This window comes from Maniola hyperantus, chromosome 11 (assembly GCF_902806685.2).
Source record: "Maniola hyperantus chromosome 11, iAphHyp1.2, whole genome shotgun sequence".
NCBI lineage: Eukaryota > Metazoa > Arthropoda > Insecta > Lepidoptera > Nymphalidae > Maniola > Maniola hyperantus.
In genome coordinates, this window is record NC_048546.1 from 7153012 (window position 1) to 7178176 (window position 25165).

The following is a 25165-nucleotide window of genomic DNA, read 5'->3' on the forward strand; positions in this document are numbered from 1 at the left end:
CCGCTAGTGCAATAGTAACTTAGATAAACAATATTTAAATTAAAAAACTTACCGCTTTAAATAATTATTTACAATTTTAACAATACATAAAAAACTTAATACTAAAAATTTATATTAAAAAAAACCGTCCAAATGGACATAGTACCAAATACACCGGCGATATTTCCTCGTTGAAAATTTAGGTAGGCTTAGCTGTTGAGCTAGATAAGCGCCAGCTTATGGGTCATCTGCCGCATGGTGGATCAGTTTTTGCGATCCAAGTTCACAATAAATTTCATAATGATCGTCACGCCCACATGTTGGTCGTCACAAAACTCTCAGACGGCATTCAAGGGAAGTATGTCGTTTGCGGGAAAACTCGACCTATTTTAGTCGCGAGATTATTTCTGACTCCGTTGTCGGCTTGTCGCGCCGGTATCCCAAAATCTAAACACATTATCGGCCGTCGGTCCAAGATTTGAACGTTTATTACGAGATAAAAACCCCGATTGCCTCTTTACTCCTCATTCATAATATTCCGTAATGTAAATTCGTAAAATATAATGGCATTTTTAATTGAACATTATTTCAGAGTGTAGAGTTTATCAGTTTTAGTGCGTCGAGTTAAATATTGAATCAAATATTCCATTAGGTATAGTTGAAAATGATTGTGAAAGTGTTATTTATATTAGTGATGATAGTTGCGTGTGTTATTTCAGAATCACGTTTTACTATTGGTATGTATTTAACTGAAGACAGATTAATTGTTTGTACCTAATATATTTGTTTTTCAAATAATCCAAACTAATATTATAAATGACTTCTGTCTGCCTGTCTGTCTGTCTGTCTGTCCGTCTGTCTGTCTGTCAGCTAGCTTTTCACGGCCCATCCGTTTAACCGATTTTGATGAAATTTGGTATAGAGATAGCTTGCATCCCGGGGAAGGACAAAGGCTACTTTTGATCCCGGAAAATTAAAGAGTTCCCTAGGGATTCTTAAATACCTAAATCCACGCGGACGAAGTCGCGGGCATCATCTAGTAGTAGAATAAAGTAATATAGATGTTTGTTATCCAATATCTGCACTTGGCCAGCGTGGTAGACTATGGCCAAACCCTTGTCATTCTGAGAGGAGACCCATAAGCTCAATTCTTATAAAAAACCAAATACATCATAGCTAAAGAATAGATATTCCAGGGGGCATATTTTATGAAGACGCAGAAGACCTAAAGCAAGCGTTCAATGTAAGCGCTAAAACTTTCGAGTTTAACACATTAGTAGCGGAGGTTCCTAAAACAGGAGATTATCTTCATATAAGTGATCACGTCTGTGAGTTTGCGAAGGCAAGTATTTAAGCTTACTGTACTTTACACAGCATTCAATAATAGCTGATGCCCGCGACTTAATCAGCGTGGATATAAAGGTTCCAAAAGTCACATCGCATCGCAACGCAATAAAACATATCGCATCGCATCGCAACGTAATGCATCGCATCGCATCGTATTGCATTCCATAGACAGGGCCACAACATAAATAAATTGTTTTTAGTATTTGCATTGTTCCAAAATCGAACATATTAGCCTGGAAACGGTTTTACGCTATTCTATCCCCAAAAATCAAAGAGTTCCTCCATGCGGACGAAGTCGCGACCATCATCCAGTAGGTAAATAAATAAAAAATTAAAAAATGGGTATTTGATAATTAATTTGTAACCATCTAATAAGCTGATCTATCTATATCTGATGACTGATAAAAGCTGATGACTGATCTATCAACGCACAGCTCAAACCACTGGACGGATCGAGCTGAAATTTGGCATCAGCTATTATGACGTAGACATCCGTCAAGGTTTTTTTGAAAATTCAACCCCTAAGGGGTTAAAATAGGTGTTTGAAATTTGTGCAGTCCATGCGAACGAAGTCACGAGCATACGCTAGTTTTGTATAATCTTTTATGCCAATTTTCAGGCTGGGGTAGTAGGCATCATCGACGGCGTGGGAGGACTAGCGACAGAACTGATCCAAGCCATCTGCGACACGTTGGAGATACCTCTGATAACCATTCAGCAAAATGAGTTTTATGCAATGATGGACTGGACACTTATCAACTTATATCCAAGCCCTACAGCTTTTAATAATGTAAGTTTTCTTTTTGTCCCTTAATAATGAAGGATTATAATATTTAAAAAAATGGTTTTATAATGGTTCTTATTTTTATTTTTTGTTGTTGTTATACAAAATGAGCTGAAAACATCGTACCTCTTATAAATATATCACACACCAGCTTTACTCACGTGTTTAGTCGACGTTAGCCCGACTAGTTTTGAACCTATCCGGGGTCCTTTTTCACAGGGACTTCGAAACTACGACTTAACATGTGAGTAAAGCCGGTGTGTGATATAATTATGTATAATGGAAATCACTCACGATAGCTTAAACGCTAAAACGTACCTATTATTATTAAAAATAAAATAAATAAAACCGACTTCAATAACCACTAGCACTAAAAAGTAAAATTAATTTAATTTATTAACGATTATATTATTATGTATACCTACTTACAAGAGTTATTAAATATGAAAAAAATTGACTAATAAAAACTGCAAGTATTATAAAAGATATAATATAGAATAGTAAAATAAGTACTTATAACAATTGCTATATTTATTTACAGTTGTTAACACAATTGGTGACAAAGAAACAGTGGAAGGAATTCACGCTTCTGTACGTAAAGGGATACAGCATGTCAAATGTATACAAGCTGTTAGAGATGAGCACCCAAGCTGACTTGTTCACTATTACCGTGAGAGAACTCAGTGGTGAGGATTACAGGTACACTTTACTGTATTTGTGTTTAACGACCTCTTTTTTTCCGAAATACCAAGTTTAGCCATTGACTGCAATCTCACCTGGTGGACTGGTAAGTGATGATGCAGTCTAAGATGGAAGCGGGTTAACCTGAAAGGGGTATGGCAGTTTTTATTAAACCCATAGTTACCCCTTTGGTTCCTACACGGTATAGTACTGGAACGCTTTTTCGTACTAGAAGGGGTATGGCAGTTTTTATTAAACCCATAGTTACCCCTTTGGTTTCTACACGGTATAGTACTGGAATGCTTTTTCGTCCTAGAAGGGGTATGGCAGTTTTTATTAAACCCTTAGTTACCCCTTTGGTTTCTACACGGTATAGTACTGGAACGCTTTATCGTACTTTAAGGGGTATGGCAGTTTTTATTAAACCCATGGTTACCCCTTTGGTTTCTACACGGTATAGTACTGGAAAGCTTTTTCGTACTAGAAGGGGTATGGCAGTTTTTATTAAACCCATAGTTAACCCTTTGGTTTCTACACGATATAGTGCGGCACGGCTTTATCGGTGGGCTCCCTATTGCAAATGATGAGCCCTATGGTCTTATAGGTGGAAGTTCAAGGTCAATATGAAAATTTATAATTTCTAAATTGTCTCTGTTTTGGTGGGAGATCTTGGCAGTGGCATAGTTACCACTCTACTGGCAATACCATGCTGCCAAGTGATTCAGCGTTCTAGAATCTGGCATGATATCGAGTGAAAAGCGACGGGTATTGGTTTCATATTATAAACTGCGATAATCCTTCCAGGTTGGCACTCTTAAGACTATCTTAGAGTGCATCATCACGTCTTATCGCTAGATGAGATCGCAGTTTAGGGCTAGTCGTAAGTCGTAACTGAATAAAAAAACTTAATCACGAATAGTTGTACTTTATGTGTACCTACTATTTACTAAGGTTTATTATATTATGTGTAGTAGGTTGTAGTCGGTGTCGAATTAAGGGTCTGCGCAGACGAGGGACTATTTTACGCAGAGGATAATATGTGTGTGTTATGCGATGGAGCTCTTTTTGTCGTACGCGGACAATAATCCGTCGTCTGTACAGGACCTAAATCTGATCACACCGTCTCTCTTTAGTGAAAACTGTAAAACCAGGGTGAATTAATATAGTCACTAAATATAATTAAAAAGGGGGCTTCTTAATCATTGTTATTAATTTGTTATAGAGATGTTTTGACAGAAGCAAAAGAGAGTGGCTACGTTAACTTCGTAGTAGATTGTCCATCGGCTTATTTGGAACAAATTCTAAGTCAGGCACAGCAAGTTAGTTTAATGTCGGATGAACATTCGTACATCGTTGTTTCACCTGACCTGTTCTCTCTGGACTTGAGTCGATATAGATATGGTGGAGTTAACATGACGGGTAAGTTTATTTTTTAATTTATAGACTAGCAGTAAGCTGCAATCAGACCTGCTGGCAAGTGATGATGCGCACTAAGATGGAGCGCACTTGCCTAGAAGATGCCTATTCACTCTTGAGTGGTTAAAATAATAGCAATCAATTAATTCATCAATTTTTATTATTGTCTTAATAATCTAAAACTAGCTGCGAAGGATAATAACAACACACATTATGCAACGGTTCACATTTTTTTTAATTTTCTTCTTAAAATAATTAACTAGATGATGCCCGCGACTTCGTCCGCGTGGATTTCGGTTTTTGAAAATCCCGTAGGAACTCTTTGATTTTCCGGAATAAAGAGTAGCCTATGTCCTCCCCAGGGATAAAAGCTACCTATCTCTGTACCAAATTTCATCACAATCGGTTGAACGGATGACAGACACTTTCGCATTTATAATTTTTTTTTTATAATTAGTATGGATTTCCGAAATGATGATGCCCGTAAAGTCGTCCGTGTGGATTTAGGTTTTTTTTTTAAATCGCATGGGAACTCTTTGATGTTCCGGGATGAAAAGTAAGTGGCCTATATCCGTCTTCGGAATGCAAGCTGTCTCTGCATCAAATAAATGATACTCGTGACTTCGTCTACGTAGCTTTGGATTTTTTTTAATCACTTGTGAACTCAAATTTTCGAGACAAAAAGTAGCCTTTATTCGTTACCGGGGTGCAACCAATTCTATTAGTTAAACGGATTGAACGTGAAAAGATAGCAAACAGACAAAGATAACACTTTCACATTTATAATATTGGATTGAATTTTTTTCAGGATTTAGATTAATAAAATTGGTAAACAATATCCAACTATGGGACTTCACAAGCTCTTACAATGCGGAATCGCCAAATATTGTAAAAGCGGAAAACCTTAAGACTGAAGAAGTTCTCATTTACGACGCTGTATTGATGTTCTCGGATGCATTATCCAAAGTCAATGTGACCACACAAGAACTCGATTGTGAACATTATGGATCGTGGGCTTATGGTTCAACGTTACTCAACTTTATGAAGACGGTAAGAATTTCCAAATTCTAAGAATCTTAAGAGCAATCAATCTTAAAATCAGTCAGACGTAACTGTACACAGGCTAAGATGCAGCCACATTTAGCATTTGGAGCACTCCTAGGTGTTAAGAATTAAGATCTATTTCAATATTTAGCCGCTAAATAGCTCGATTGAAAAAAATTACTAAACATAAATAATCCTTTTCCTTTATTAATTGACTAGCTGATGCCCGCGACTTCGTCCGCGTGGAATTAGGTTTTTTAAAAATCCCGTGGGAACTCTTTGATTTTCCGGGATAAAAAGTAGCCTGGCACTCTCCAGGTGACTATATAGACCATATAGACTATATGACTATATGATCTATAGACGTGCAAAAAATCGTGAACGTCAGGATGGCTGGACCACCACAGAATTTGGAAGTTTAAGCCATGCTAGGATTTAGTACCTATTTAGTACTATTTGGTACCTGAGATCAAATAATTAGTACCTCGATAAATAGGGAGAAATTTTACAATCAAAGTGGTCAGCCATTCTGACCGTCAGGATGGCTGGACCAAGTCGGTTTTACTAAGTTGGCGGCGTTAAAGTTAATATGTTTTATCGTAAGGATTTAGTACCTAGTTAGTACTTAAACATAAACACTTTTTTTTATTTAGTTGATACACAAAAAAAAAGTTATACCCAAAATCAGTTTTGTATGGGAATAGGACCAAGTCAGTTTTTCTTAGTTAAAGGCGTTATAATGAATTAATTTTTACGCAAAGATTTAGTACCTAACCAGTACCTAAATATGAATACTTTATTTTTTATTTTTTCGATACACAAAAAAAAGTTATACCCAAAATCAGTTTTGTATGGGAATAGGACCATGTCAGTTTTTCTCAGTTAAAGGCGTCATAATGAATTCATTTTTTCGCAGAGATTTAGGTCCTAATTAGTACCTAAACATAAATAGTTTTTTTAGATTTTTCCGACAAACCAAAAAAAATACTCCAAGAATTGTAAAGGAGTAGTAGGTACCTACTCTACTATACATGGGGCCAAGTCAGTAGGATGGGTAACCGACTTTAGAGGTCCAATTTGGTCTTTACGTTTAATCCGTGCCTCGGAGAGCACGTTAAGCCGTCGCCATCGGTCCCGGTTATTATCACTAACATTTGACAATTATAACTGTAAAACCTAATAATCGAAATTTCATTCCCGTAGTGAGTTGTATGCAAAAGAATAATGTTGTTGGATGCAAAAGAATTGTTGTATGGTGAGGTAACCCACCGCATTAGTATCCCAAGAGAACTTCAGCCATTATATGATTTATGGAAAGGAGTCACGACCCTCAGCAATGAGAATTAACGACTATAAAGAAGAACCTTTATAAAAACAAAGAAACAGCAGAATAAGCCAGTACCAGCCAGAATAAGCAAGGCCAGTAACTCAGTAGTGGGTCGGCGGCGGTGTGTTGATGATGATTATCTACCTACCTGCGTCGCGGAGACCAATCCCTAATCTAAGACTACTTATAATTATGAAAATAAATCATAAGGACAGACATATTTTTTTTAAAATCAGACTTACATACTAAATTAGATCTAAAATCAATAGTTACCTAACTTACAGACTTTACTTAACTTTCAGACTTAAGTACATAATAAAGTTAAATCTAAAATTAATAAGTACTTAACTTTCACCACATCTAGGTACCCTTTTGGCACTTAAATTAGGACTTTGATTGCTGGGTGACTAGTCGACCGTGCGTAATGGGTCTAAGCGAAAACTATCATATAGATTAGGTGTTATTTAATGCATATTCCTTTTCAAAAATTTAAAAATAAAACATGTCAGTACGTGGTAGAATTGGCGCGATTGAGTATTATATTTAAGTGTTTGCGTTTTCTTAAAACCGATCATGTGCGAGTCGGACGCACGCGACGGGTTCTGTACCATCGTACAAGATAATATAACACTTTTATGTGCAATACTGCAAGTTAATGACGGGTGGCGCCATCTACATTTGATTTAGTAAACTAATTATTTGTTCTTGAGTCTTGACACGTTCTTCCACTTCCTTAACACACTTCCCCGCTCCACACCCGGGCAAGGAGGCCATGCCTCGAGGCCCGTACCCCCATATTGACCTAAGTCAAACGGAGAAGACCCCGCTGCTGTTGAAGGTCATCTAAATATATAAAAGGAAAAGGTGACTGACTGATCTATCAACGCACAGCTCAAACTACTGGACGGGACGGGCTGAAATTTGGCATGCAGATAGCCTATTATGACGTAGGCATCCGCTAAGAAAGGATTTTTGAAAATTCAACCCCTAAGGGAGTGAAATAGGGGTTTGAAATTTGTGTAGTCCACGCGGACAGTCGCGAGCATAAGCTAATTTTATATTAATTTTTAACCACCGACCCAAAAAGAGAGGTGTTATAAGTTTGACGTGTGTATCTGTGTATCGGCATCGTAGCTCCTAAACGAATAAACCGATTTTAATTTGGTTTTTTTTTTGTTTGAAAGGAGAGCGTTCTTAGCTATAATCGAAGAAAATCGGTTCAGCCGTTTGAAAGTTGAAGTCAGCTCTTTTCTAGTTTTCTTATAGAGGTTTTTGTGTCGGGGGTTTTTTTAATACACTGACTATTATTACAAGAGTACTTGGTATTAAAACTCTTACTATTCGCCGTTAAAGAAAGATAAAGCTTTTATTCAATAACTTAACGATAACAATTTGAAACCAATTAGAATTTATCGAGTTATTCGGCAAATCACTAGCATGTATGGAGGCGCGTCGCAATTGCCCCATAATTTACAAAAAAAAAAGATTTTAAAGGAATTTGAATCCCCCTACCTTTTTGTAAAACTTAGAATAGTATGTTTTCCGCCGTGAATTGTATGAGCCACTAAGTATTACCTAACTAAATAGAATCATAGATGGCAGAGACACAATCAAAAGTCGAAAAAGCCCCGCAGCGGGGTTATTCCGCCATTTTCCAGAATTCAAATACAAATTCTTGGTTGTTACAAAAATATTGATTTTCTACAGAAGTAATACAGCGTAACCATTAACAAATAAATTATTTTTATGATGCACTTACTCACTTGTTGTTATTGCTTGCTGTAGTGAAATAGCAAAGATTTGAATTTTACGTCACTTTTTTTGGCCGAATAGCCCCCGCATGACCTTATGAAATAAATAATGTTTTATACATTGCCTGGATATTTTAGGTATTCCAAAAAATGCCTAAAATATTCATTTCCACAATAAACAAATATTGGCGATAACATCTTTAGGTTGGTAACTACTAGTATTATAAAGAGAAAAGACTCTAGAACTACTAGACTGATTTTAATAATTCTTTCGCCATTAGAAAGCTACCTGTTTTAACCAGATTTATTTTTGGTAAATTATTTTCCTTTGTACAATTTATATTCTTTCTTCTTTCAAATAAACATTACACTCATTTATACTAACCCACTACTCACATGCAAAACTTCTTCTAGGAGTATTTTTTAATATTTTATCGAAAAAATTTAAAAACCTATTTATCTGCAGGTACCAATTAGTTAGCTAAATCTTTACAAAAAGATAAGTTAATTATTACGCCTTTGATTGAGAAAAATCGACGTGGTCCCATTTATAGTAGAGTAGGTACCTACTACTCCTATACAATTCTACTCAATTATAGGAGTATTAATTTTTGGTTTATCGGAAAAATCTAAAAAAACTATTTATGTTTAGGTACTAATTAGGACCTAAATCTCTGCGAAAAAATTAATTCATTATAACGCCTTTAACTGAGAAAAACTGACATGGTCCTATTCCCATACAAAACTGATTTTGGGTATAACTTTTTTTTTGTGTATCGAAAAAATAACAAAAAAGAATTCATATTCAGGTACTGATTAGGTACTAAATCTTCGCGTAAAAATTAATTCATTATAACGCCTTTAACTGAGAAAAACTGACTTGGTCCTATTCCCATACAAAACTGATTTTGGGTATAACTTTTTTTTGTGTATCAAATAAATAAAAAAAAGTGTTTATGTTTAAGTACTAACTAGGTACTAAATCCTTACGATAAAACATATTAACTTTAACGCCGCCAACTTAGTAAAACCGACTTGGTCCAGCCATCCTGACGGTCAGAATGGCTGACCACTTTGGTTATAAAATTTCTCCCTATTTATCGAGGTACTAATTATTTGATCTCAGGTACCAAATAGTACCAAATAGGTACTAAATCCTAGCATGGCTTAAACTTCCAAATTCTGTGGTGGTCCAGCCATCCTGACGTTCACCAAAAAATCACGTCAATTCGTTTCACCATTGCGACGTGATTGAAGGACAAACCAACAAACAAACACACTTTCGCATTTATAATAAGGGTACTGATATCACGCGGGCACTATTTGTATACGATTTGTAGATTAGGCAATAACAAGGCAAGCTTTAATTTTTAAGTTTGTATTGTAACATTTTCAAAAAATAAATAATATTTATACAGACATACAACAGATATATTTATTTCAGAGCAAAGCAGAAGGTCTGACAAAATCATTGAATTTTGATGGCTTCGGACAAAGAAACAACGTGATCGTTGATGTCTTAGAGTTGACACCCGCCGGAAACCAGTCCGTAAGCTTATAGTTTACTACATTATACTTACAATACCTATAGGTACTATTACATCGTTATCTCCTAATAAACTTTTTTTTAATTTGATTTACAAGCTAGCCTTTCACTGCAATCCCGACTATAGATACTAAGATGGATGGCTGACTTGGAAGATGACAGTTTAATTAAACCTATGCCTCTAATGGGTTTCTACACGGCATCATGCTGGAACGCTAAACTGCTTAGTGGCACGGCTTTTGCGGGTAGAGTGGTTACTATACAAAGCCTCCGACTAGACCTGAAAGAGCCAATATAGAAATTATAATTCTTCAAGTTGCCCATTCCCATTTAAAAAACCATTGCGCCGCCACTGCGTTGACGGTCGTCAAACACCTTACAGTTTAAGCAAGATATTCTGGTCTTTTTTAACCGTTCACGTAAAATAACTACCAAAAAAACAAAACCACCTGTTAAAAAAAATTTAACTGTTTATTATTTGCCAGATAGGAACATGGGATGGTGACAAACTTATTATCTCAAGGCAACCAATACTAGCCACCGAAATAGGAGAAGAAACGATTATGAAAAACAAAACCTTCAAGGTTCTCATTGCTGATGTAAGATTTAAAGAAGATAAGTATAGAATAAGTTTTTGACCGTCCGGTCCGCGTCGTACAGAACATGAGTTAGTGAACGCCTTTTACAAGTTTTCAAAATTAGACTAAGCTAAGCATCTCTATTTGTTAGAGCGAATTTTCTGCCTTCTCCTATACTATTATTTTCGTCCTTCGTCTTTGGTTATATCGAAGATTGGTGCACCATACATTCAAATAGTTAGGGGAGCCAAAGATGCTAAATAGGGATTTACTCGAGCGTCGTAGGGACCTATTGGATTGTGAAGATTAGGTGCTAAAAAGAATAAAAGTTTATATTTTGATATAACCCCTTTCACTGGTAGGGAGAGCGCGTACAGGTTTTCACAAATGTAAAAAAATATATAGTAACAAGAAATACTCGAGCGCTTTAGATAATAATAGTGTATAATGCACCCCACGTGTTTTTTATCGCAAAAATATTTATCTGCCGGTTTACACGGTTGGGATGGTACGAAGAGGTACGAAGGGGTAGAAGGGGGCGCTCCACCTTAGGATGCATTATCACTTCCCACTAGGTCTAATTGCAGCCAAGCGCGAGTCTATTAATTTAAAAAGAAAAGAAAAGAAAAGAGAAAATAGAACCAAACAGATTTATTGAGCGCATCAGATATTGAGAAGGGATGTTAAGAGAACACTCAACTGTCTCCTATTCAAAAAACTGACGATTTAGACGCAACCAAAAGTCATGGCTGATTTTTGAAATTTTGTGACTCTCCCATTTCCTTATGTCACGCTCAAATTGTCAGATCAATGAAATACACACTTTTCTGCATCTAATTAATTAACTTGCCTTGTCTTAATCTCACGCGCTCGAGTAAATCCCTAAATCCCCTCTTGGGCTCCCCTAGCAAAAGTCTGTTTTGCGGATTACAGCAAATGAAACTTGTATTATAAAGGTATACCCTGTATATCCTGGAATTCCGCAAAGTAACGCCTGCTTTAATACTTCAACATCTTTTGAATATTGTTTTGTAGACTCCACCATATGGATTCATCAAGGAATCCATATTTAAATTGGAAGGCAACGACCGCTTCGAAGGCTTCACCATAGATCTGATAGACAAATTGTCTGATATGTTGGGATTTAACTACGAGTTCGAATTGGAAAAAGACTACGGCAGCCTATTGGACAATGGAAGTTGGAATGGAATGATATTAAAAATTAGAGAAGATGTGAGTTTTAGGGCGGTTTGGTTTATGTTTAACTGACTGCCCGATATAGAAAAATGTAACTTCTTTCGAACGTTTTTATCAGCAGTAAATAACTTCTTATCCTATTTTATTAAATTACCCTAAATAAATTATTGGTAAACCAAAACAAAGTAGTAAGATGAACTCTGAATTTAAAACAATACATACAGGGTGTAACTAGAACGCTAGCGAAAACTTTGCGTTATTATTATACTACCTAAACAAAATCCAATACATACTAATAACCATTTGTCTCATTTTGTAGTTCTAGTGATTTAGTATTTTTCAAACCCGCAATGTATAACGTGCAAAACTCGGGTCAATGCCCCGCTTACGACGCGGCATGGACTCCTAGTGACCTACTAACGTAACGTTCGTTGACCTCTGGATGTTTTATTTGCAATCTATCGCGAACTTTTACGAAATAATAAGAATATATAGGGATGATTTCAATGAAACGGCGGTAAGTTACTGTTTATAAAGTCACTTATATTGGGTTATCACAAACGTTACAAAGTTACATCAAAATTACAAACAAAGGCGACATCCGCTCTTATAACTACGTCGCGAACCCAATTACGTAACGCGCGTTCAGGGTTTATCTCGCCAACGGAGCCGTCCACCGCTCGTTGCGGTTCGTATCAGACTAAAAAGTAAAGACACGCCGGCCGCCGCGCACACGCTGGAAAACCTACTCAGGGGGGAGCTCCGCCAACCGCTGCGCGGACCCGATGACGAAGTTACTTCACGAACTTTAATCTAAAAAGCCGTATTCTGGAGGGCCGCGTCCCTATTTTGGAGATCGCGCTATATTCTCCCCCTTCAAGTCACAAATTACGTCCCGGATGTGACTTGGCAAGAAAATAACAGAGAAAAGAAAAGAAGTAAACAAAAAATGAAAGAAAACGGAGTATTCGCGGCCGAGTGGTGCTAAGTACGAGGAGCTGGATTGACCCTAACATTTCTTCTTACGCGGTCTTCCCCTTTTCCTACGTTCCACCACTGGACCCTGACCTTCGTATGGCGTAAGGAGGCTAGCGTGATATTTTCCTTTCAAATCGCCATTTTTATCGGCCACTTCATAGGTAGTGGCGGTCACAGCTCTATGAATGCGATAGGGACCCTCCCTTCGAGGTGCAAATTTACTGGTAAATCCCTTTGCTGCTTGGCTTGGGCGATTGCTCTCCACGAGTACAAGGTCTCCCTCCTGATAAACCTGCCCTTTACGGCGACCTTTGTCCGCCGAATCCTTTCGGATGTCTTGCTGATGCTCTATGCGCCACTTCACTTCCTGAAGATTTTCCACGAAGTTCCGTAGGTATGGTGTAATCTGTGGCACGTAATTTTGGGAATCCACAACTGTTCTCAAATCATGTGCTATCTCCACTGGGGAGCGGAAATCCCGCGCGAAGGTGAGGAACGCAGCCGATCGTCCAGTACCTTGATTGGGCGCCGTGTTCAGTGCGAACCGCACAGCGGGTAAGACCTCTGGCCAGCGCCTATGATCAGGATCTATCAACATGGCGAGCATCTGCTTCATTTCACGGTTCTTCCGCTCAGCTGGATTAGCCTCCGGGTGATAGAATGGCGTCAGAGTTTGCTTAACTCCCAGGACGTGCATTGCTTTTTGCATAACCGCCGATACAAATTGCACCCCATTGTCTGAGAGGACTCGGCGAGCGAAGCCGTATCTCATAAAGATCTCTTCAATAAGTATCTTGGCGCAGTTTTCTGCAGTTGCTTCCGATAGAGGGAATAGTTCTACCCATCTACTTGCAGTATCTTCTACCAGAAAGATCCATTTCTCTCCATTACTCCCTTCTGGTAGGGGGCCAAATAGGTCAATTGCAATAACTTCGAAGCGTTGTTGCTGAACCGGGGTTTGCAGGAGTCCCGCAGGTTTAAGGTTCGAAGGCTTAAACTTCTGGCATAGTTCACAGGATTTCAGATATTTTGCTACATACTGCCGCATATTCGGGAAATAAAATCTCTCCTTGGCCTTTTTCAAGGTGCGTTCCAAGCCCAAATGTCCTGCCGTAGATGCATCATGGATTTCCTTCATAAGTTCTTCGCGCATGGACTCTGGCACAACGAGCTGTGGCTCTTCTGATTCACAGTCCGGATCAAAACGAAAAAGAACTCCCTGATGAAGGTAATAACCACGGTCCGTCCAACGAATTGCCGAGGTGTCATCCTCAAGATCACTAAGTATTTTCTTTATCTCAGTATCCTCTAACTGAGCTAAACGAATCTCTTCAGAGTTTCGATGTGGTAGATCCACAGAAATCGGGCATATGTCACACGTAGAGTCTTCATTCGCCGACAATTGGCACACTGGGCGACTCAGTGTGTCAGCTATCACGTTGACTTTACCCGAAGTGTACTCCACCTCCAGATTAAAGGCTTGAATCTTCAAAGCCCAACGGGCTAAGCGCCCGCTTGGAGTCTTAAGGGAAAATAACCACTTTAAGGGCTGGTGATCCGTTGCTACTCGAATCTGAGCTCCTTCCAGGTATCCACGAAATTTATCGAGAGCCCATACCACGGCCAGCGCTTCTCTTTCGGTAGTACTGTAGTTCCGCTCTGCCGATGTCAGCAGTCTACTGGCATATTCTATCGGCTGCTCCGCTTTCGTCTCCGTACCCTGTAAGAGAACTGCTCCTAGAGCATACGCGCTCGCATCCGTGCGTAATACAAAAGGCTGACTGAAATCAGGTTGCCGTAAAATTGGGGTGGTAGCCAGTCTACGCTTAAGTTCTTCAAAAGACTGGGCTTCCCTCTCCCCCCATTTCCAAGGTCTATCCTTCTTGGTAAGATCGGTCAGAGCACGGGCCACCTCGGAAAATCCCAGAATGAACTTGCGGAACCAGGAGCAGGTTTGTAAGAAGGTTCTCAACTCCTTCAGTTTGGTAGGAGGTGCCATCTCTAACACGGCCTGGACCTTCATAGGATCAGGTTCGATACCATGAGTAGTGATCACATGACCCAAATATACTACACTTTCTCTGGCAAAAACACACTTGTTCCGATTTGCTTTAAGCTTAAACTGTCGTAAGCGTTCGAATACTCGACTTAAATCGCTAAGGTGAGAGTTCAGATCTTCTGAAATTACAAGTATATCATCGAGGTACGCTACAATTGTTACATTCGATAAACCAGCACGAAAGCGATCCATTAACCTTTGGAAGGTGGCCGGAGAGTTCTTCAGGCCAAATGGCATCCGTCGGAATTGGAACGTACCAAAAGGAGTCACAAAAGCAGTCTTGTGTCTATCCTCAGGTGCGACTTCAACTTGCCAGTATCCAGATTTTAGATCTATTGTTGACATTACACAATTAGGTTTGGTTGAAGATATAATCTCATCGATTAGCGGGAGCGGATACTTATCCGTTCGCGTTACTGCGTTCAATTTCCTATAGTCAACGCAAAATCGAGTTTCGCCGTTCTTCTTAGGCACCAGAACCACTGGTGAAGTCCATTCGGACTCAGCTTCTTCTATTATATCCTCTTCCAACATCTTATCAATTTCCACCCGAATCATTTCTTTTTTTATCGGTGTTACGCGATATGGCGGTGTAGAGATGGGAGCCGCATCACCGGTGTCGATTCGATGAATGGCGAAAGGAGTAGGGTCTCCCCCTGGCTCAAAGATATCCTCATTGGCTTTGAGGAGTGTGGCCAACTGCTGTTTGTCGGCAGGAGAAAGGAGAGCACCTTCGCACTCACGGAGACCAATCGCTGAGCTAACTATAGCCCGATCCTCACGTTCATACCGAAGGTCATACTCACATTTTACCCCGGTAGCACGCAAAGTAAAACGATTCTTGCTGAAATCTAGGGTCAACCCAGCGTCCTGGATAAAATTCATCCCTAGCAACGATTCAGTAGCACCCGGTAAAACCATAAATAGCGTTACAATCTCCACGCCCTGCACTCTCACATTAACTAAAGCAGTTTCTACAGTCTCTACACGCCTAGTTCCGTCAGCAAATTTTAATTCCGTCTCAACGGATTGAAAAACTTGTCCGTTACTACGCAAATGTTTGGTTAAACTACCACTTGCAACCGAGTGTTTCGCACCGGTATCTAACAATGCTGTACCTAAAGCACCATACACTTCCACGTCAAATATCGGTCTCACTCGTGGATTTAAGCGACACACATCATTAACCGCCACTGATTGGAAAGCAGAACTGGAGGTTGTAGCCGTCGATGCCGTACGCCCCTCCTTGCAGACCGCGCAATTTGACCGGATCACCCCTGGCGTCCCACAGCCAAAACACGTAATAGTGGGCTTGCTGGTCTTCGAGGCAGCTTCCTCAACCGTCCTGGTTTCTTCTTTTTTCTTTAACCGGGCGCAAGTATTCGCACTATGGCCATAGAACTTGCAGTACCCACACTTTTCACGTAACCGCTTGGGAAGCGTCGGTGATGACGAAGTTGTTGATGACGAAGGTGTCGATGACGAAGGTATTGATGACGAAGTTCCCTTTGATGTCCCCTCCTGAGCGGACTCTTTGACCGCTGGTGCTACACGACGCCCTTCATCGTAAAGGTCTTCAATGCGCCGTGCCTCGCGAAGGAGGTCCATGAAGTTGTTGAAAGAGCTGCGTGCCACTTTTTCACGAATACGCCTGTGTAGTAAGCCGTACACCATATCTAGCTGCACAACTTCACTTACAGCATCCGAAGGCAATTGAGCAAGAAGAGCGCGCGCTTTGCAAACAAAAACATCCGTTGACTCTTCTCGTTGCTCTTGTTTGAATAATTCACGATATACACGGTGGGGTGGAAGACGAGGGCCAAATGTTTGCTTGAGAAGCTCTACCGCTTCATTCCATGAGCTCACCGCCTGCTTCACACCCTTCCACCACGTGGCGGCGATGCCGGTTAGAAGCATGGATAAACCCCGTACTGCATTTGCCTCATCAACACAAACACAATCTTTGTATGTTTCTACCGCGTCCAAAAATGCTAGCACGTCGCTCTGTTTCGTTCCGTCAAAGCGTGCTGTGCATTTCGTGAAGTTTCCTGAAGACGCCGTCGTCGGCGCAGGTGAAGGTGGAACGCTCACACTCTGAGCGTGCATCACTTGCTGAAGAATGAACTGAAGTTGTTGATCGGTCATCATGATGGGACTAGACGTCGCGCCAACACCGGCAGAAGCTGGCATGCTCGCGGCTGCGCACGGCGCATTGCCAGCGTGCAGCGTATCGCCAGCATAAGGAGTGCCAGCGGCATCCACGGACTCGTTAGAAACAGATCTTCCGAGACCCGCCCTCGCAGCGTCCTGTTCCATATGACTACGTGTTCGCGGCATTGTGAATACCACGACAAAACACGGAAACCTGTTCAAAACAACCACTCAACAGTCTAGTGGAACCTTAACACAAAGTTTGTAAAAGTTTTGTAAGTTTGCAAAAGTTTCCCAAAGTTTTCACTAAATCACAATATTGATAACACAAAAGTTCAATCACTTTAGACGAATACAGCGTTCAACAAAATATTTAAAAAAACTTACCGCCGAAGCACTAATTATACCTACTGTGCGTATGTATACTTAGTTATGTTTGTGGTTATAACACACAATCGTCGCGGCGCGTTAGCAGTCCAAATAATTGTTCACTTTATACATTGTTAGTCACTTAATTCACTATGAGTATCGGCCTAGCGTTGGGTAGCCAATTATAGGGATGATTTCAATGAAACGGCGGTAAGTTACTGTTTATAAAGTCACTTATATTGGGTTATCACAAACGTTACAAAGTTACATCAAAATTACAAACAAAGGCGACATCCGCTCTTATAACTACGTCGCGAACCCAATTACGTAACGCGCGTTCAGGGTTTATCTCGCCAACGGAGCCGTCCACCGCTCGTTGCGGTTCGTATCAGACTAAAAAGTAAAGACACGCCGGCCGCCGCGCACACGCTGGAAAACCTACTCAGGGGGGAGCTCCGCCAACCGCTGCGCGGACCCGATGACGAAGTTACTTCACGAACTTTAATCTAAAAAGCCGTATTCTGGAGGGCCGCGTCCCTATTTTGGAGATCGCGCTATAAATACTTTATTTATTTTTTCGCGGTTTTTTATGGTATCATATCAGTAATCATCAGTACTATCACATGTCTTCGTTTTTGCCAGGGTTCTGGTTACCAAAGTGTTAACAAATTCTTTCTGATCATTTTTAACCGACTTCAATTGGTTCCATTTAAATTTGGTGAAGATCTGATGAAGATCTTCGAAGATACATATTGGAACTCCTCAACGGATAAGAGTAAATTGCTCGCGATCAGTGTAATAGCTTTGTAAACAGTAGATTTTTAACCAGGCATAGCATATTTTAATACCATGGGGGCCACTAAGAATTGTGAAATAAAAAAAATTACAAAACAAAACCGACTTCGATACACAAACACTAAAAATTGAAAAATAATTTAATCTATTACCGAATATATTATGTATACAAGAGTTAACATAGTTCCATAATAATATTTTTTGGGGTCGGTGCCATTGTGGAGTCTCATAAAAATATGAAGTCTAGACGATTCGCGCAGCTAAAGCTAATTGGCACCGGCACCAAAAAGTATTATTATGGAACCATATTAACTCTTGTATAACTGGTTACGAAATTCTTTTCAGAAAGCAGATTTCGCTATTTGTGATCTTACTATTACAAAGGAAAGACAGAGAGGAATCGACTTTTCCACACCATTTATGAGTCTGGGTATCAGTATACTTTACAAAGAGCCTAGCAAACAACCTCCAGAAATGTTTTCCTTTATGGCAGTGTTTTCCAAAGAGGTACGTATCAAATCTTCAGTTATTCGTATGACCATAATATTTTAATTTCAGGGTTCGAGTACATAATACATTTGATACGAGTACTATTAATTTAGGGGCATACCTACCTACTGGTATGGACTTTGATATGAGCTGTCTGTACCTTTATCATGTCGCATTGAAAGATATCAATACAGACGACAGGGTAGGTAAGGGACACCGGACAAGATGGCATACTTAAAATCTTTGTAAAAAACTTTTTCCAACTTTTCCAATGCGAATATTTATTTATTATTATTTAAATGTACTAATGCCATTTACCGTTTTTCTCTTGTCAATTTCGTCGAATGCTTCAGAGTATATTGGTTCCATCATCCATGCACATATTAAACAGTAAGGGAGAAAATATACAACCCTGTCGTACGCCACGTAGCACGTGTGTAGATGTGTACGACCTTCGATTTTTACTTTGCCAGTTTGTTTTTAGTAAAAATTCTTGATAAAACAGTCACCCTTGTAATTTAAATCAAGTCTTCCAAAACTTTTTATTAGACGTACCTAAACGATCAAAGGCAACTGCAAAGCTTGCGTGTTGACCTTACGTTTAACGTAAACGTTTCAGGTTTGGTACTACATGGTGCTGGTGCAACTTGGGCTTGGAATTATCATGATATTTGTTGGTCGTATTTCAAACAACGAATGGCAGAACCCCGTGCCTTGTGTTGAGCAACCCGAGGAATTAACTAACCAGTTCAGTTTGGCTAATTCCGTTTGGCTCATCATCGGTTCTGTCATGCAACAGGGATCAGAAATCGCCCCCATGTAAGTGTTAAAACATTTATTTTATTACACATGTTGAAGTTTCTGGTACACTTACCTAATATAAATATCTTTCCAGTCTAAACTACTTTTGGTCCTACCGGGTCCGCAATTTTTGAATGTATTTAAACAATTGTTTTGAAATTTTCTCTCTTCTCATTCGATGTTTTACCTTTTCTCTCAAATAACACAGTTTTTTTAAACAAAATATCTATCTTCTATACTAATAATAAAACTGTAACTGGACGATTTCTGTACATCTTCTATAATATAAAAATGAATCACCAAATGCGCTGAACCGATTTCGCTAATTATTTTTTTATAATATTCCTTGAAGTACGAGGATGGTTCGGAGGGTTCATCAAGTGGGGTATCATATGAAATGGGGCTTCACCTGCGCATTCTAAAACAGAGTTTTATTTATTTTTATGCATCAAAGTTTTTGAATTATCGTGCAAAATGTCGAAAAAATACGACTGTAGTACGGAACCCTCGTTGCGCGAGCCTGACTCGCACTTGGCTGGTTTTTTTATAAGTAGGTAGATTCTAAATAGGCATAACAAATTCATACCCATATTTTGTCCATATCACTACCCATATATTTTATAATTATAAATGCAAAAGTTTGTATCTTGATGTGTCCTTCAATCACATCGCAACGGCGATTGACGTGATTTTTTGTATGGGTATAGTTAAAGACCTGGAGAGTGACATATTATGCTACTTTTATCCTGGAAAATCAAAGAATTCCCACAGGATTTAAAAAAACCTAAATCTACGCGGATGAAGTCGCGGGCATCAGCTAGTTTAAAAATAATTTCGTACAAGATTTGTTAACGAAACTTAGTCTACTTATTTGATGAACTAGATTTTGGACTCTTTTGGTTTCTTTCAGTTTCTGGTAGTTTAAAAATACCTTGTGGGGATGAAAATCTAATAGAATCTTTTAACTTTTACCATATTCCTAAAGGACCGCAACAGATAGACGTCAGGCTGCACTAAATAATATTTTAATATTTTCGAGAAACATGCTAATGGATTATGAGATTGTAGAAATAAAAATAATTAAACTTTTTGTAAGAGTTTTATACTTTTCTTTCAGCGCACTAGCCCCACGGATTATAACCAGTGTTTGGTGGTTCTTCACAATGGTCATGGTGGCCTCTTATGTGGGAACACTGGTCGCCTTTCTTATAGTAGAGAAAAATGTTATGCCATTTCAAACACTTGACGAACTGTACGAGCAAAAACATATAGCTTACGGTGGTAAATTAAATGGATCTACGGTTGATTTTTTCAAGGTAACAATTTTATTTAAATGTAGTTACATTTTAATAAAATTTTATTGCAATATGTCGATACTACATAATATTAATATGACGGATGCACAGCCTCCTGTATTTTAATCTGTGACGAATTAAAAAAAAATTATAATAATGCAATAAGAGAAGTAAGTGTATGAAATGGATGAAATGTTGAAAAGTCCATCATTTTTATTTTGACAGACCTCAAACTCACCATAGGGTTTTCGGTTTTCACCGCTAAAAATATTTTCGAAAAGCAACATAAGCTACCTATTTCTTTCAATTTAAAGCTATATAGCCCAATTTTAAACAATGATACTAACGCTGAATGTTGAAAATCCCATAGGTAGGTACTACTGTCACCTACACTGTACCTATAGTACGGGACAAGTCGAGATGGCAATTGGGGTATGAGGTAGGGTCCCCACCCCGATTACTATCTTGATCTGTCGCGTGCTGTACGTACCAATGGCGGGTTTTAAACGCGCACTGTGGTCTGTCATGCGAATCCTTGTACACATTAAGACACACGGCCAGTGGGTCCAGACCAAGTTCTAATAAGATATTTTTTACCCACAGTATTCAACAAATCCAAAATATAAGGATATGTATGCTACAATGTTTGCTAAAGGCTGGATTGTGTCAAACAATGACATTGGAGTGGAAAAGTAAGATTTTTTTCTCTTTTTACACGACTGCCCAAAAAGAGGAGGGTTAAGTTTTCAGGGTCCATGTAGGTAGGTATGTGAGTTTCTTTATTCCACATTAACTTCTAAATGCTGAACAAATAAGTAGTTAAGCTGACTCATAGCTGTATGGGAGTACCTATCATTAGAATCCTTACATTATTCCAAGTGAGATTGGCATAAATTTTTGAAAAACATAATACTTAACATAATAATGAAATTTTTGATAAACATAAGCTGACCCGCCCCGGCTTCGTTCTGGTGGAATTTCGAAAATCGGCGTGGGGGTAGAATTTTCAAAAGTCCTGAAATAGCTACCTACCTACGTATTTTTTTCTTTTGTAACCGAAAACCCAAATATCATTGTTTCATGGAAATGACTTGAAAAACGACGGACTTTCGAACAAACTTTCTTTTTTTTGTCAGTAGAATTTTCAAAAATCGTGAAATACGTATTTTATTTTCATCGATGTAATTTTAAAAATGATAGACTTTCATACAAACTTCCATCCCTAATTTATCTATCCCCTTTAGGGGTGGATTTAAAAAAATCCTTGCTTAGTGGATATCTACTCTTTACAAAGAACACATCCTCCAAATTTCATGTCTCTAGGACCAGCGGCTTAGGCTGTGCGTTGATGTATAAATCAGTCAGTCAGTCAATCAGGATTTTGAATTATATTGTATATATAAATATAGAAGATATGGCGGCTGTATGAAATCATTTTCAAATGTGATTTTTTTACTTTTTAGTTTAGTTTTTGTCAGGGCAGTCGTGTTTTTAATTTTTTTTACTTGTTAGCTTGTTACATACTTTTTATATTTTTAAGTATTAGCAGCAATCCCATTTATGTACAGGACAGAGAAAGGGAACTACGCATTCTTTATGGAATCCACATCTATTGAATATACTAAGGAAAGACATTGTGATTTAATCCAAGTGGGCGAACTGCTAGATTCAAAAAATTATGGCATTGGTATGAAAAAACGTAAGGACATCTATCCATATACCAATTATTATATTCAATTTACTTACCTACTCAATTATTATAAATGCGAAAGTGTCTCGGTCTATCTGCTATCTTTTTATGGCCCATCCGTTTAACCGATCTTGTGGAAATTTCGAACAGAGATAACTTGCAATCCGAAGGCAGACATACTTTTTGTCCCGGCAAATCAGAGAGCTCCTACGGAATTTTTGAAAACCTAAATCAACGCGGTCGAAATCGTGGGCATCATTTACTTTAGGTACAAAATATATTTTCTTTACTTGGTGTTTACATTAATCGTCATACGTAATACATTAAAGTGTCTACTTATTAGAATTCCTAAGAGCTAACGCGCACCACGGAGCGGCGAGTTGCGGTGCGTTTTAAAATCCGTAAATTTGAATTCAAATCTATTAAAATCCGGTGCGGAATTAATTCCGCAGTGAGCGCGCTTTCATATAGTCCTATACTTAGTTTACAGAGTTTGCGGAAATAACGTACGGATATTTAGTGTGGTGCGCGATAGCTCTAAAATTGCCTCATATCAGAATGTAGTAGATACTTATCGCAATGTTCCCTGCTACTAAAAATTTGTTTGAGCTGTCATTTTAGTTAAAGTTCCTAAACACCATAGTTCAACTATTTTTCAGAGTCTCCGTACAAAAGATATATTGACAGTGCACTACTAAAACTAAAAGAGAGCGGTGAAATACAAAAACTAAAAGAAATTTGGTGGAAAGAAAAAAGAGGTGGAGGTAAATGTGGAGTAAGTAAAAAAATCTTTTATTCGGACCACGACCTTCTAGGTGTAGTTTGTCTGCATAGCTACCATTCCCTACTTAGTTAGTGCATTTGAAGATATCTAACTTTGGGTGCCCTATCAAGCTAACATCCATCAAGACACATTAGACGCAACGCACACCGGCCGAGTGGATTTGCGTGAAGGCGCCGCGTCTTGATAGAACCTGGAGTCAATGAGGCTTGCCGAGACAAATCGAATCGAAATAATTAGTCTCCTATATAAATTGGTCCACTAATAAATTGCATTCGTCACTTTGATTCATTTTGTGTTCAGAGGTTTCAGTTTGAATGAAAAATGCTGAATGAAAGACACCTATCGATATACCTACCTACGTTAACTTTTTTACAGAAAAAACAAGATAAAGAGCAAAAGCAGCTTGGGATGAAAAATATGTTAGGCGCTTTTGTAGTGCTTGGTGTCGGATGTCCACTTGGTCTGTTGATCGCCATAATTGACATGATGTGGGGAGTGTTTAAACGTTCGGTCAAATATGATGTAAGTATGAACCATAGATTTACAGATTTCTTTGGATTTAAAAACCAAAAACAAATTACTCCGATCGAAGGATCAATTCTAGAAATAAATATTACTTTTAAGCACACTCGAAGGTGGCAAAATGGTGTATGGTACACATCTTCTTCACAGTCTTTACTTTTTAAAATACAATTCTATGAGCTTTGCCTATCCGAAGTTTTAATACACTTATATTTGTGCATCAATTAAAAAATGATACGGCTTAGAAAAAAAAGAAAAATTTAAAACGTCACTACATTTACTATTTCTCCTAACAAGCTCTATGCTCTATTATTTCATTATCAGTTATGACTATTACAAAAAACATATGGTTTTTGCGAACGGTATTAAACTATTGATTTAATTTTCACAGACAACATTCAAGTACGAGTTGATAGAAGAACTGAAATTCGCACTTAAATTCAGCGGTGACATTAAACCAGTGAAGCGACCGCAAAAGGAAGCAAGTGAGAATGCAGAAGAGGCGGATTTAGAAAGAAAGAATGAGATCATGTCATTACGCTCCCTACGATCAGCGAGGTCCTCTGACACTCACAGGACTCATCACTCTCACTCCAGCTCGAGACACTCACCTATGAGCATAGCGTTTGCTAGAAGACGGGAATATTCGTGATTAATAAATAAATTATTCTTTTTGTACAATTGCTTTTTTAACGACGTTGTTATCTCTAGCGTCCAAGAATAACGCTTCTGAAACTACCAATATAAGATTACTTAGTTACTCCTACTTTATTCAGTAGGTATTTTTCTACAGTTTATAGAGCTGAAGACATTCAAGAGAGAGAGCCAGCGCGCCAGACATTCCTTATTTTATGAAAGCTGAAAGTTTCTCTGCGTGTTGTCCCCAACGCTGGGAGGAACGTTTGTTTGGATCATGGTGGATTTGAAAGATAACGGGTAATAAAGGTGTAAAAAATCATACGTCAAATACAAAGTCATTGTTTTTTTAAGTAAGAGTAGTATTAGAAACCCCCGCCAGACACTTAAACGTTAATAATTTAATAAAATTGAGAGGTGTCTGGTGGGAACCGCCATACTAAGTGTCTGGCAATGCATGACGTCATGCATCCCCAGTGTTGGGGACAGTAAGTAAAGAAACTTTCAGCTTTTATAAAATAAATAAGGTCTGGCACGCTCTGGCTCTTAGGCCATTCTATATATTATTTATAGAGTTGACATCATTTCCTGTATATAAGCTATACTATAGCTATATATTGTTCTTGACCTACATATATCTAATATTATGGTGTAAAGTAATGTTGGTACAAAACAAAGATCCGAAAATACCTTCGATGTTTTTTACATATTATTAAAAAAATATGGTAGGTACCTACTATCATAATATTTTCCACAATTTTAACCCTGTTCAGAATGTGCATGTTAATGGCGCAGCAGTGAATAACAATTTTCTGGAAGTAAATTTTTTAGGTAAAACACGGGACTTTCAATTAAGAAAATGTCCAATGTATAAAACCACATATGGCTTTAGTTCAATCCTAATCTAGCTAAAAGCTTGAATTTCATATTCAACTTCTAAGATATC

At 38.5% G+C, this 25165-nt stretch overlaps 1 protein-coding gene across 2 annotated transcripts; it reads left to right on the forward strand.

The window, feature by feature from the left end:
- Window positions 1-209: 209 nt before the first annotated feature.
- LOC117986393 (glutamate receptor ionotropic, kainate 2-like) lies at window positions 210-24653 on the forward strand. Of its 2 annotated transcripts, XM_034973226.2 has the most exons (17): window positions 210-716; window positions 1176-1321; window positions 1946-2116; window positions 2652-2809; window positions 4014-4210; window positions 5016-5257; window positions 9774-9878; window positions 10361-10474; window positions 11489-11686; window positions 18348-18509; window positions 19111-19310; window positions 20410-20608; window positions 21191-21279; window positions 22156-22286; window positions 22937-23052; window positions 23437-23583; window positions 23975-24653. In XM_034973226.2, exons 1-17 carry the CDS (start codon window positions 644-646, stop codon window positions 24233-24235), a joined length of 2709 nt encoding a protein of 902 aa, XP_034829117.1. In that variant the 5' UTR covers window positions 210-643; the 3' UTR covers window positions 24236-24653. The 2 variants fall into 2 exon arrangements, with proteins under 2 accessions (XP_034829117.1, XP_069357907.1); XM_069501806.1 differs by lacking the exon at window positions 1176-1321 and having other exon boundaries at window positions 211-716.
- Window positions 24654-25165: the final 512 nt, after the last annotated feature.

Bases quoted from the DNA above. Each gene is read 5' to 3' on its own strand.
- LOC117986393 (XM_034973226.2), top strand. From the start codon at position 644: ATGATTGTGAAAGTGTTATTTATATTAGTGATGATAGTTGCGTGTGTT. The intron at 4,211-5,015 runs GTAAGTTTATTT...AATTTTTTTCAG, and splicing joins TGGTGGAGTTAACATGACGG to GATTTAGATTAATAAAATTG. The intron at 19,311-20,409 runs GTAAGTGTTAAA...CTTTTCTTTCAG, and splicing joins GGATCAGAAATCGCCCCCAT to CGCACTAGCCCCACGGATTA.